Source organism: Carassius auratus, chromosome 44 (assembly GCF_003368295.1).
Source record: "Carassius auratus strain Wakin chromosome 44, ASM336829v1, whole genome shotgun sequence".
Lineage (NCBI taxonomy): Eukaryota > Metazoa > Chordata > Actinopteri > Cypriniformes > Cyprinidae > Carassius > Carassius auratus.
The window spans coordinates 9,090,559-9,104,482 of NC_039286.1; the positions used below are offsets into that span (position 1 = coordinate 9,090,559).

The 13,924-nt window shown below is 35.2% G+C and overlaps 1 protein-coding gene across 1 annotated transcript; it reads left to right on the plus strand.

Moving 5' to 3' along the window:
* Positions 1-649: 649 nt before the first annotated feature.
* On the plus strand, positions 650-9,312 carry LOC113062401 (ribonuclease ZC3H12A-like). Its single transcript, XM_026232229.1, has 6 exons — positions 650-789; positions 1,547-2,105; positions 4,631-4,770; positions 6,059-6,293; positions 6,400-6,500; positions 7,093-9,312. The coding sequence occupies exons 2-6, from the start codon at positions 1,582-1,584 to the stop codon at positions 7,998-8,000; spliced, it is 1,908 nt and encodes a 635-aa protein (XP_026088014.1). The 5' UTR covers positions 650-789; positions 1,547-1,581; the 3' UTR covers positions 8,001-9,312.
* Positions 9,313-13,924: the final 4,612 nt, after the last annotated feature.

A 13,924-nucleotide genomic window follows, 5' to 3' on the forward strand; every position in this document is an offset into this window, starting at 1 on the left:
AGTATCCCAACTTTTTTGGAATCAGGTTTGTATGATCCTAAGTTAATCAAAGACCTTTAACTTCTAATAAAGAACTATTACTAAAATAAATCAAAGTATTTCTCGATGTTCCATTAGGGTATAGTTTCTCCAGATCAGTTGTTGCTTGTGCGTTCTGGATTTTCTAGGAAATAAAAAGTGGAACTTAAAGTACTCATATGACCTCAGTTCTCATATGATGTGTAAAACAATTGATTCTAATGGAAAATGTATTTTTTAACGAATGAGTTGAGAATTGTAAAAAATATATAAATAATAATAATGTAGCCTACTGTAGTGTTAACAGCATTCTTTTCCAATTTACAAATGCAGCCAATGGGTACATTACAATAAACGAAACAAAGAGAAAAAAGACAAAAGTTTCTATGGAAATAAAGTGAAGCTAAATAAAAACATTTTTTTTTTTTTACAAATATTACACCAGTTTTACAACTTCTTATTTTTTAAGTTAATTTCTTTTTAGATAACTTCTGCTTTTTCAAACAAAGTCTTTTATTATAGCTTATTATTTTAATAGAGGAAGAAGGAAAATAAATGGAGTCTACTGTATGGTAAGAGCCGAGGGCCCCCGTGACGTCAGCACACGACTTACTTCCTGGTTCTGCGTTTCTAAGATAAAGGTGTGTCGATTCTCTCCCCGGTATTTTGCTGTTTTAGGTTCAAGCGGAACGAAACTTACGTACTTATTAACTTTTTTTTTTTTTTTACAAGACAGCAGCTCGAAACACAAAGAGAACAGATCAAGTAAAGGTACGTAAAACTTTTATTTTGCTTGTAACTTTTCCCACTTCTATATTTGTAGGCTACATATAAATACACTATGCGATGGTTTCCGTATATTGACATTTCTAATAGTTGACATAGACATGTGTGATAGTAAACTATTTAATATCTACTAAAATAGTGATCTTATGTAGAAATAAACTTTAAAATATTTGTAAACAAAGCGGTGAGCGCGTCCATGTGCTGGAATTCGGGTACGCGCCGCAAATAAAGAGAATGGAAATAATGTGATGTCGCTGTTATAATGTCTGAATTTCACAACTTAAAATGATAAATGAGTAATGAGTCCTGCTTATTATAAAATTACGCAGTGAAGCCTGAAGTTTCACGTATGAAAAATACTTTTCCTGTGCTGTAGATTTGATAGCTTGTTTGTTTATACATGATTCATTAGCCTACATGATCATTTTTATGTAATTCTATATTTTATAAGTTTTTAATATAAATGCAAACTCATGTTTAAGTTATATATTTTTAAAGATTAAATTCAATTATTTCTTGGAGGAAAAAAACATTTATTGGATAGTAATTAGTTATAGTCATTTTAATTGTTTTTAAATTAATAATTAAATTCATAATTGTTTCAAATATTTACCAGATTTTAACTTCATTACCATGTGGTATTTAGATAATGTTGTAGCTAATGTTATCAGAGGTTATAAATAAATATCTTAATTAGCAATGAATGCTTTATCTTATCTATTATTACACATTCACTACACAGGTGTGACTGACGAGGACGTTTTTCCAGAAGAAGAGATGAGTGCTGAAATCAGCACCATCCCCTCGTTACACTTGTATTTGGATTCCTTTTGGTCATCCAGTGTAGGGTCCCACAGCTCTGACATAAACGCCACCAACGCATGGGTAACAGCACCCACATCTTTGTACAACGCACCCGTTTCCAGCAGCGTTAGAATGGACCCGGCCCAGTCCAGTCCGACTCCAGATGAGTCCTCCGAACTAAGTTCTGAGTTTCAGACCCAGCTCGACCTGTTCCTCAAGCTGGGGTTTTCTCAAACGCAGGTCCGTGCCGCTTTCCTTAAACTCGGCCTCAACGCAGACACCAACAGGGTTTTGGGTGAGCTGATACAGGCTGCTGGGGAATCAGAAGAGAGAGAGGAACCGACAGCTTCCCCGGTGCTGGTTTCACGTGGGGATGCTTCCTCTAAGGTTCGAAGCACCCGGAATGCTCCGGCAGTGTCAAGCACTTCAGAAGAGCTGGTAGAGGACGAGGATGCACTCAAACCAATAGTTATTGATGGGTCTAACGTAGCCATGAGGTGAGTTTACTGTAAACATGACATGCAATAAGCTAGTGTCTACAGTCACATTTACCTTTCTCTTCTATCACTTTGATAGTGCTATTCAAGTGATTTGCATTCAATTTAGAGGCGATATTATATTTATGTTGACCTTTCCGTATGTGTCAAATGTTTAACAGGACAGTTTAAGTCAAAAGATAACACTTTTTATACAAGTCATAATTAAAATAAACATTTAATTTGGAATTATTAGGATTTTAAAAATGTTTTATAAAGAAATCTCTGATGCAGCTGAAAATTAAACTTGCATGAATAAATGGTTTTAAAACATTAAAATAGAAAAACGATATTTAAAACAGCATAAATATTTCACAAAATTAAAATTTTTCCTGTTTTTTTATTCTGATAAAATGCAGGTTTGGTAAAAGCCTTCTTTCAAAAACATTTTACAAAAAAGTTACAATTCCATTTAATAAGACACTTTTTATCTTTATCTATATTAAACCTGAAGTGAGCAATTTTGTGCTATAAGCATCACCAAATGGAATATCAAAAACGGTTGAGCAGTCTGTTGCTGTGTTGGGCTAATGTTTTTAAGCAATGTTTAAATGTGTTTAACTCTTTTTGCCTAAAATTATATTTGACTGTAGTTATAGTAGCAAATAATTTTGATAATAAAAATCATATTGGCTAAATATGTTTGTTTACTGTGAGCTAGATGAATAGAGTTTTAGAATTGAGACTTTCTATGTTTGAGAAATAGCATCGCCAAACGTTTAACCTTTTGAACATACAAGATTTTAGAAAGCTTTTAGTAATTGTGTCATAGTTGAGGGCAGATAAAACCCAGTATTTCCTCATACATTTCAAGAAAATGCGCAAGTCAGGTCTATTTCCTTCTCTTTTTTTCTCTCTACTGAAAACAGAGATGGATTTGTGTTTATGAAAGGGTGTACGACTTGACAGAATACCTTGGTTTTCATGTTAATAAAAAAACAAAAAATGGATGAATGTAAATGCCTGTGCATTGGGTGGACTGGATGACACTCAACTTTTGTTATTATATTATTCTTTATCTTTTTGCCTATTACACACTTTTCTTTTTTGAGTTATTAATTCCAAATGTCAGACCAGAAAAACAGGAATTTTTTGGAGTAGTTAGATCATATGTTTTCAAAACAAACTATATTAATATTTTTTTGGATGAATTTCACAGCACCTACGTGCTTAATAAGCTTTTAAATCCCTCCCTTTGTATTTTCACCTGCATTTGCAAGTGGAGTCCAGATTTGCCCCTGCAGGCTCCTGTATCTGTCATCACCCCAGTATGCAAATAATCTTATATGCAAATCAGTGTCGTTTCCCGTCCCCTCCCTTCCCTTTTATTATCCTGCAGGAGAATGTGTCTGTGAAAAGAACACTTTGTAACAGAACAGGCCCGGCAGCATTTCAACAGTGTCTGATTGGATAACTCACCTTTGCTATTTTTGTTCCTATAAATCTGACACTTTTTAATGACATAATTTCTGTTTATTTCAGGAGGGAGTATTAATAGATTCTGGCTTGGATTTGAACTAAAATAGACTTGTTCATCTAATTCTATTGATTTTTAACTGCTGTGCTATGCTGAAAAACCTTTACCTCATTTCGTGTTCCCTGTCAAAAATGACCAGCCTTTTAAAAATTGTTCATAAATCTCTCATTACGCTACCTTTCAACAAATCTTCGATTCAGTCTTTTTGTTAACTTGATCATAGGCCGCAATGATTTGAGCTTATGCACCAAATCTTTTGAGTTAAAAAAATTAAATAAAATGTTCACTTCAAAACAGAGATGCATAAGCAAAAAGAAATACAAAAACTGGGTTAATTGAAAGAAAACGAGTTAATAAAAAGATTGAAAACGATATTTGGCAATAATATAGCATAACAAGGAAATTATAAGCAATTATAAGCAATTCTCTACAACTCAGGTTGTAGATCTGTCATTTTTGACCGGGAACACCATAACAACTAACAAGGTGGAGAAAAATTAGTTGAATTTTTTTTTTTTTTTTATATACTTTTATAATCAAAATTCAAATGTCAAGTTGAACACAATGTGAGGGGTTAAACAAATAAATCTGGCACAACTTTATAAAATATCTATTAAAACATTCAGATGCATTTTACAGATGCTGTATATTTAGATGCATTTTTTGATTTCACATTGTTGACCAGGAAAGGAGGATAATATTAACTTTCACTGTAATAAACATTTTTAACAGGAAATAACCTGATATCTTAATGAAAACCCTGAAGAAAGATCTCCTAATCTATGTCTATAATCCTATGCCACCGATGTATCTTGATTCACTCTAAAACAGTTTTTTTCTAAATGTTAAAACCAGGTTAATTTGATCAGATTCTTTTGATATTCTGTATTTGGATTAAAGCATCTGCTGAATTAATGTCTGCACATGCCATATTATTTTATTATGCAAAATACAAACTAATTGATATTCACAAGTAAACTTGACTTTCTTCTGTTTTGTTTTGCTTTAGCCACGGGAACAAGGAAGTTTTTTCCTGTCTGGGAATTCAGTTGGCAGTGAACTTCTTCCTGGAGCGAGGTCACGTCGACATCACGGTGTTTGTGCCTTCCTGGAGAAAAGAGCAGCCGCGAGCTGATGTACCCATTACAGGTGAGGAAAAGGGAATGCACCTTGTATCAGGAACGATTCCTGCTTTCCAGAAGAATTCACATTCCTATAAACAAAGTCCTGTTTTTCCTCTAAGCAACCAAATGGCTAAAAAGAGACTTGCAGACCTATTATACTAGCAGCCAGGTTCAACTAAAGTCCAAATGGAAAACAGTTCTGGTTTTTATCACTGGTTTCCAACTTTGGTCTCAAATAGAACTGGAAGTAAGGGAAAAACCCACACTGATTTTATTTCGTAGCTGTTTGAATGAAGCATGTCATAAGATATATTGGCAAATACCTGGGTTTTTTAAAAACCGCTGTAACTTCCTTATAACATAATAAAGGGCGCTGTGAAATAATAAAACCACTGCTTTTGGTTGTTAAGATATACCAGACTGTTTGATCAACATGTTTGCAATAATTAGAGTAAAATAATATAACGCTGTGTGGTTGTGGTGATAATACTCTGCATCCAAAAAATAATTGGGATGCTGTCGCAACAGTGGATATTTAACTATGCGAACATGTGTAAATATGTTTGAATTCCTGCTTCTCCTGAAATAAACTGGGTATGTGTTAATAGGCACTTGTCCAATAAAAATCACAAGCGAATTAAAATGCCATAAATCTTTTACACCTTGGGCGGTTCATTACAGCTGGTAATACCAACTAAAGCTTGTTTAGTTTCAACACAACAGACACTGTGTTCCAACATGGAACGTCAATCATTTGTGATATCAAATAAATTGAATGATATGATGTTAACTGCATATGCTAATCAGTATTTGCTAAGAAACTACCTTGAAGATCATTATATAATAGTGGAAGACAATACATTTAATTTTGATGTTGCCAAAAAGTGCCTTTAGAAGTCAGTATATTGCTTCCTTTATTTTCATATCATGAACGTAAACCTCATAAATCTCTAGTTTTTCAATCTGTCAAAGGTTTGCACTAAAATAACAGATATTTTTCTAATACCTTGTCTTTGTATATATGTATCAGTCAGACATCTTTTGCCATTGCATTGCTTAACGTTTGTTTTCGTCAGCATATTGCACCATAAGAGCTGTTTTTTTTTTAAGTTAAGTAGTATGAAAAGCTAGTCTTAAAATGTTTATTTCTAGAAGTGCAAAGATGCATTAAGGGGTTACCCTAAGTTTAACTAAAATATGTTAGTTTCATTATGGATAAAATCTTTAATAATTTACATTAAGCAACAAAATTCTAACAGGCATACCTGTAAAACGCACCAACAGATTTTAAATGTCATGAATATTTTTCTCAGATCAGCACATTCTGCGTGAGTTAGAGCGGAGGAAGCTCTTGGTGTTCACGCCATCCAGAAGAGTGGCAGGAAAACGTGTGGTTTGCTACGATGACCGTTTTATTGTGAAGCTGGCGTACGAATCTGATGGCATTATTGTATCCAATGACACTTACCGAGATCTGCAAGGAGAACGTCCCGAGTGGAAGCGTTTTATAGAGGAGAGGCTTCTAATGTATTCGTTCGTCAATGACAAGTAAGCACCATTGCATTTTGGTCTTTTTTCAGCGTGGGTCAAGTTGTTTGACAGCCCTGCTGCTAATTAATTCCAATTTGAATAAATTCACGTTGCTTTTGTGTAGGTTTATGCCTCCGGATGACCCTTTGGGAAGATATGGACCCACCCTAGACAACTTTCTCAGGAAGACTCCACGTATTCCAAAGAAACAGCCCTGTCCTTATGGTAAGAAAATATTTATGTATTTTTTTCTCCATTAATTAATGACGCATTGGTCTTGCAGTCACATGTTGGTGTAATTATTAGTGTGTTGCATAACATTTTTAATTGCCATGGCCCATATTAAAGAGAAAATCCAAATACAAGGAATTGATAAGCAATATACACTGGCGTTCAAAAGTGTTGGGTTGGTTTTCTTTGTTAATATAATGTAAAACGTAATTTATTCCTATAATGCAAGAAGGCTGAATTTTCTGCATCATTACTCCAGTCTTCAGTGTCACGCAATCCTTCAGAAATCATTCTAATATGCTGATTTGCTTCTAAGGAAATAGTTCTTATTATTATCCATGTTTAATACAGTTGTGCAACTTAATACATTTGTGGAAACCAAGATATATAAAAGAATGGCATTTATTTGAAAAATAGCTCTTTTGTAACATTATACATTTCTTTACTGTCACTTTAGATTGACAGGGAAACTTTTAAATCATATACACCCAAACTTTGAACGGTAGAATATTCCATCTCTTTTCTGACCACACAAGGATAGCACATACTATGTGAACAAGAATTAAAATCTCCTGTTTCAATGCAGGAAAGAAGTGCACTTATGGAATCAAGTGCAAGTTTCATCATCCAGAGCGAACCAAGCAATCCCAGCGTGCCCTGGCCGATGAACTCCGAGACAAAGCCAAAATTTCATCCACACCGCACAAACCTCAACCAGTTTCCAGTCAGAGTCCGTCTCTGGAGGAAGTCATGGAACAGAAACTGTCCCTGGACGCTGGCTCTCTCAAGAAGTGTCACGCCAGTGAAAATGTCCTTGACATTAAAGCAGCCCCCCAGCCAACTCAAAGAAAGTTTCCTTTGAAGAAAGAACGACGTCATTCGCCAACAAATCTAGATTCCTTTCCCAATGGATCTCAGGAGCGTTTGGATTCTGGCTTGGGTTCCTACGAATGCCATTCTTCTGAAACTTCCCATTGTGACCACAGGAAGTCCAAACCATCCAACAGTGGGCGGCATCGTTACGTTCTGGCCAATAGCCAACCCTGCAGTTGCTGTTCCTACCAATCCTTAAGCACCAGTGGAGCCAGTCAACAACATAGCATGGGCCTGCCCAGCTCACCAAACCCAACTTATGCTCAACCCCAGTATCACTCCTATGGAGGAGGTCCAGTTTACCCACCTGTTAACTTGTCCCAGTATTCATTTCCACACAGCAGAGGGCCTCCTCCCCAACAGGGCTACTGGTCTGACCATTACGGTGGATATCCTCCAGCGTCCCACACTCCCATGCAGCCAGAGAGAGGACATGGACACTGGACGCCTTCCAATCACAGTCCTCAGTGGTCCGAACGGGAGCAAGTGAGGAAGAAATTACTTGCAATTTTCAATGTACGTTTGGTGGACCGAGCCATGGACAGATTCCCATTTCTCCTGGACCCACAAAGACTGGCCGCAGAGATTTTGACCCTTCAGTCTCAGGATGGGGCTTTTTAATTTATCGTAGTTGAAGGACTAGGTGATTAGACTAAGATTCTGGCACCAAAGGTGTTACAACAAGTTCTCAGCCACAACCACAAGATGTGATTGCACTGGAGTCTATTGCGTAAATCAGTGTAACTCCACCCACAGTGAAATGTCTTCGTTCTACAATCATAGATGTCTTTTGTCATGCATTGTTTTGCTTTTCAGTAGGGACAGAAAATGAAACAGTCACGTAATTAGGTGTGGCTTTGCCCACAATGAAACCTCATTGGTCCAGTGTCCCGCTTCATATCAGATATGTTCTGATTGACTGTTGAGTCATTCAGCACATTTCTTTCAGCGAGGACAGAATTTTTTGTTGTTGTTGTAATCTTTTGCATAATGCGATGTAGCTCCACCCATAGTGAAATCTCATTGGTCCACAGTTCCGCTTTACATAAAATTTGATGTTCTTATTGGCTGTTTTTTGTCAAGTCATAGGCAGTTTTGCTTTTAGCAAGGACAGAAAAATTGAGACTTGACTATAAAAAGAATTGACATTCCTAATCAGGACACAATTTGAAATTAGACATATTAATGTCTACACAATTTTAAAAAGTAATTTAATAGATGTTTAATCTTTGACTCAATACAAGCTATTCAGAAGTTTTTATTTCTGTTGGTTTTATTAACCAACAGGGTTCTTTTTCCATCTTGCTGTTGTTGGCAAGAGTTTAATATCGTTTCTTTCCATTGTTTAAAAAAAAAAAGAGTTCATATTTGATCATGGAATAAAAAAAAATTGAGATTTATTTGTGGAAAAATATTTAAATGCAAAGTTGGCAACACCAAAGCTCCAAAAGTATAAAAAATAATGTATTATTAAAAAGCTATCGCATAGCATATTTAGTGACGTTTCGAGCACGTAGGCTTTTCGTTAGATTTATTTGTGGAAATTTTTTTTTTAAATGTGTTTAAAGTGTTACTATTTGTGGTTCTGCATTATTTGTGGTACCGAGTATGTTGAATGTGTTGGCACCGTGTGCTGTAACAGACATTTGTTAAGTAGAACTACCACTAAGGTAGAAGAGTATGCACGCTTTGGTGTATTTTTCCATTTTATTAAGTGCTAACTTAAAAAATATCCTAAAGGATGCAATGTTCACCAGTGTAACTTAACATAATTTCTCAAAGTTCTCAAAGGTAATTGCCAATTGACGTGGATCTTTTGCTGCCTCTGTTAGTTTGTATTGAGGCTGTTTTAGATTAAAAAAAAAAAATTACTGAGTAGGCAATTTTTTTGCCATTTTTTTGTTATATTCAGCTGTATGTTCTTTGCTCATTTAAATATGCCATTTTCTTTTTTATGCTGTATCTCATGTTATGAAAATAAAATGCCATATTTATGTACCCATATCAGTCTTTGACTTTTATTTGACTTGCTTGTGTTGTTCCTAAACATATGTTTATGACAAGCAAGAGCAGACCTGACCTTTAGAAGCATTCGTGCTGCAGGCAACGACCTCTTTTGTGAAAGATGCATTCCTCAAAAATCAATGTTCCCTTCTAGAAACCACCTAATGTATTTGCTTTACATGCGGTTTCACTCCACCTTAGCAAAGAAACCGCATGACCGACATACTGACTCACTGATAGTAGAGATCTAATCCACCAACATCTGATCTTCTTGATTTTTCCGAGTTGCATGGAATTAGAGTTCATACTGAAAGAGCAAATGTTTCTACTCCAGGAAAAGCTGATAGTATTTCTCAACATCTTGACATTATTCAACCAACATTAGTCATAAAGGGCAACTTTACTTTTGTTCCTTGTTTTATTTCACTCAAACTCAAATGATGGTTGTTGAGAAATTTCAAAAACAAAAGTTCTATTGTTTTTTTTTAATGAACTGATAAAGCCAGTGACATGAAATACAGGTCTTTTTTTATTATTTAGTTATTGTCTTTTGTTCTTGCTCTCGACTTTTGTTCTTTATTATATTATATTTCATAACTCAGGTTATGTTTGCAACTCCAGTGACAAATTGGTGAAAGATGGTGTAGAAGGCACCTCAAAACAAGCATTGTTGATCAGACGTTAAATCCATTTCATTTTTATACAGATGATTCAGATGAACAATAAATAATCTTTGTATACTCAAAGGGTTCATTTACATAATCACACATTCATTTTTGGATGAACGATCCATTTAACTGATTAAAAGATATTAAAAGATTTATGATTAAAAGATAGAAGACTAATGCACATATGAAAATCATCTTCAGAACTATGACCAAAGACAGCCGAAGACTGAAAGTTTTTAAGATTGATAAAACCAGTGACATGAATTAAAGGGACAAATAGTCATATTAAAATATTTATATTATTTACTAATTTTTGCATACTTTTAAAACTATGCAATAATATTGTAAACTTCAATTAAGTAATACTACAAAAAATAAAATAAAATGACACTGTAAATGTCATATAAGAAATTATGGGGAAAATGCATTATTATGTTACAGAATAATGCTTTTTGTTTGGGGCTCCTTGAATATTTGTCATTATAAATTTGAAATGGAAAAATACAAGCCATACCAAACAGCAGCAGCACAGGCATCAGAAAAGAAAGTCTAGATACCGGAAGAGCTGTAGATGTTCTTAATAGATCAGTGTAACCGGAGGAAGTGGCCTGTGGGTGTGAAGATTTCAGAGGAACTAGAGGTCTTCTGGGAGTGAAAACAGCATATGTGAGTTATTTTTCAGACTATTTCTCTTTTTTATTATTATTATCATGTAACCAGGGCCGTCCTTAGCTGTTACAACATCCCCCTGCACATATCAGGAGTGATGATAGCATGTCTGATACAGCATCTTTCTGCACTTTCAGTGGTTCAGATGCGTCATGATTGAGATCATGTCTCCAGCGCGCATGCTCAGCGGATTTCCCCAAAACTATGAATCCATCTGTAATCTTGACTCTCTTTCCCCGTCTGCTATTAGGGTCATACGCTGAAAGATGGAACTCTAAAATACAGTGAAAACACCACAGTGGTGTAGAGCACACTTTACTGTCTGTTTCACTTCCACTGGACTACCCTACTGACTTACAAATGTCCCAAACTTTAACTAACTGGTGGTAACTAAACTGGTGTCTTGTGAAAATGATAGTGCCTTTCAGGTGATCAACTTTTTAACCAAATTTCATATATTTTAGTTTACTTAGGGCTATATACACCGTCAGAAATAGGGGTACAGAAGGAGTCCATTTCTGTCCCAAGGTACAATCTACACTAACGTATCCTTAGGGCTTATTATTGGACCTCAAGGTACATATTTGTACCTTATTAAGGGTCAACAAAGTACATATACAGCATGTTCCCAAGCCTATGCTTTGAAGGTACAGCCCCAGTGACAAGCCATTGTACCACTAAAGGTACAATTATTTACTTTATATTCTGAGAGTGTAGCATATTCAGTTAGTTACATATTTTTGACTTTTAATTCAGATCTATTTTTTTATTAATTGATCAAACCAAAGACATGACATGAAGTTATATATGTGTGTGTGTGGTGTGTGTGTGATCAAATTTTTGCAGGATGACCTCGTACCAATGCTATTTTTGTAATTTTTTTATTCATTGGGTGAGTTCAGTATTATTTTGTGATGTATGGCTACCTTTTAGTTCAGTTGATTACTTGATTATTTCACTGTCACTCACATTTTTGAACATAAACTTACATTTTTATAGTTCATGATTGAAGTTTTCAGTTTAGTACATAATTTTTAACAAAAAACATTGGTAAAATATATATTTGGGAGTCTTAGACCTTCCCAACGATATATAGTTTGTCAAAATTAGATTAGATTTAATTGTAATATAGTGAAGTAAATGTAGGCGTCCCTTATACAGGATGGGGTGACAGTTAATAAAAAAAACTGATAAAGTAAATTAAATGAAATAGGTAATTTAATAGGCTATATATACTATTATATTAGGCTATATATACTATTATATTATATTTTGTGTGGGCTATATATGTATGTAGGCTATATGTTTTTTATTTAGCCTGTTTATTCATTTTAATAGCAGAAAAATCTGCTGAGCCATTATCACCTGCTTGTTTTATCAGACATCATCTTTTTTCTGTTCCTGCGCTTATTATGAAGGGGATGTACCGACGTTTCCTTTGCTGACAATTGTGATCCTAATCACAGTAATTTTCTGTAATCAGTGCAGATGCTCTTTCCCTTGCTATTTCATCTTTTCATCTCTGTCATTTACTTTCACAGGATGTAATTTTGCAATTGTCAAAGTCAAAAGAAATTTCAAGCATCGCTATCACTGTAAAGTATTACTCATAGCCTATAACTAAAGTCCCGGATGCACCTGCTGTAGATCCTAGAAACCTAGCGGGGAAGAGAGACACTGCTCAAGACTTACTTTTCTGCACACAGACACGAGTCTGAGCTCGATCACGTCTTCAGAAAACAACACTGGCGTTTATGTGGCTTCTAGATTTTATCTTGCACTTGATTTCATCCAAATCTGCTGACAAATATAGCAAATAAACTTCATGCAGATACTGGCGTAGATAAGACAACAATAAGAGTCATTCAGGCATTATCAGGTGCAAAGAGACGTGAAAGATGAGGGATTAAACTGAATCAACAAATCTCCTGTCATATCTGCTGTGTACAAAAACATTCATGAACATCTCACAGGTGTTGACAAATGTTATTAAAGCGAGATATTACTAGGATATTTAACCGTATGCCACTAAACTCTGTGTCTCCTAGAAGTAATAACAACAATAACCACTTTTAAAAAAGCAAGAAACTAGCACAAAAAAATAAATAAAAAAAACAACCACAAGACCATTGTGACGTCACATCTTGCACGTGTTGTGGAGGAATGGCGACCTCTACTGGAGACTTATGAAAATGACTGTTCCTTGTCCATATTGTGTTTATGAATCTATAGTTACTTTGAAGGCAATGTCACGTTAATTAATTATGGAATTAATTAAAAAAAAAAAATTATTAATTTTTTTTCAGAGGGAATGCCCACTGACGTAAACTTTAAAAAGTCCAGGTCTAGAAGAATAACTACTAAGGTTATTTCTGTGTTACATAAGAGGCCAGGATATGTCAGTCTATTTCCCTCCAGCAGATGACTTTTCACTTACATTTCTTTTATGGACTTGTGATAATAGTGAAAATAGATAAGTGATAATATATATACATTGGACTCTGACCTCACTGTTGTTCAGTGAGAGCTTTCAGAGGAAGTAAAACGGCTTGTATTAACAGCATGGATACCTGAAACTATTTACCCTTTTTAAACAGCACAGTATTTCAAAGACCCTTGTGGACACATCTAAAACTCCCAGGTAAGTGATAGAAATTTGAGAGAGAACAGATTTCTAATACCATGACTTAGGTGCCCTTGAGCAAGGCATCGAACCACCAACTGCTCCCCGGGCGCCACAGCATAAATGGCTGCCCACTGCTCCGGGTGTGTGTTCACAGTGTGTGTGTGTGTTCACTGCTCTGTGTGTGTGCACTTCGGATGGGTTAAATGCAGAGCACAAATTCTGAGTATGGGTCACCATACTTGGCTGAATGTCAGGTCACTTTCACTGTCACTTTCACTTTCTAATGGTCTGGTTTAGTTGTGTTTATGTTAAATTGGAATAAGCTGAACAGAACCAAGTACTCCATGTGTCAGAGAAGACATCTCACCAGTCAGCCCTTACATTGCATTACACATTACAAAGTATTCAAAACCTGTTGTGTAAACCCATGAATAAATCATTTACATTTACAAAGCTTTCTTCTTCCCATAATCTAAAGTGTAAACTACTCATTGGTTGTTAATTTTTTCCAAACTTGCCGGTTACAGGTCGACAGTTGTTTGGGGAATTATATTATGGGGCAATTTTTTTTACTTTAC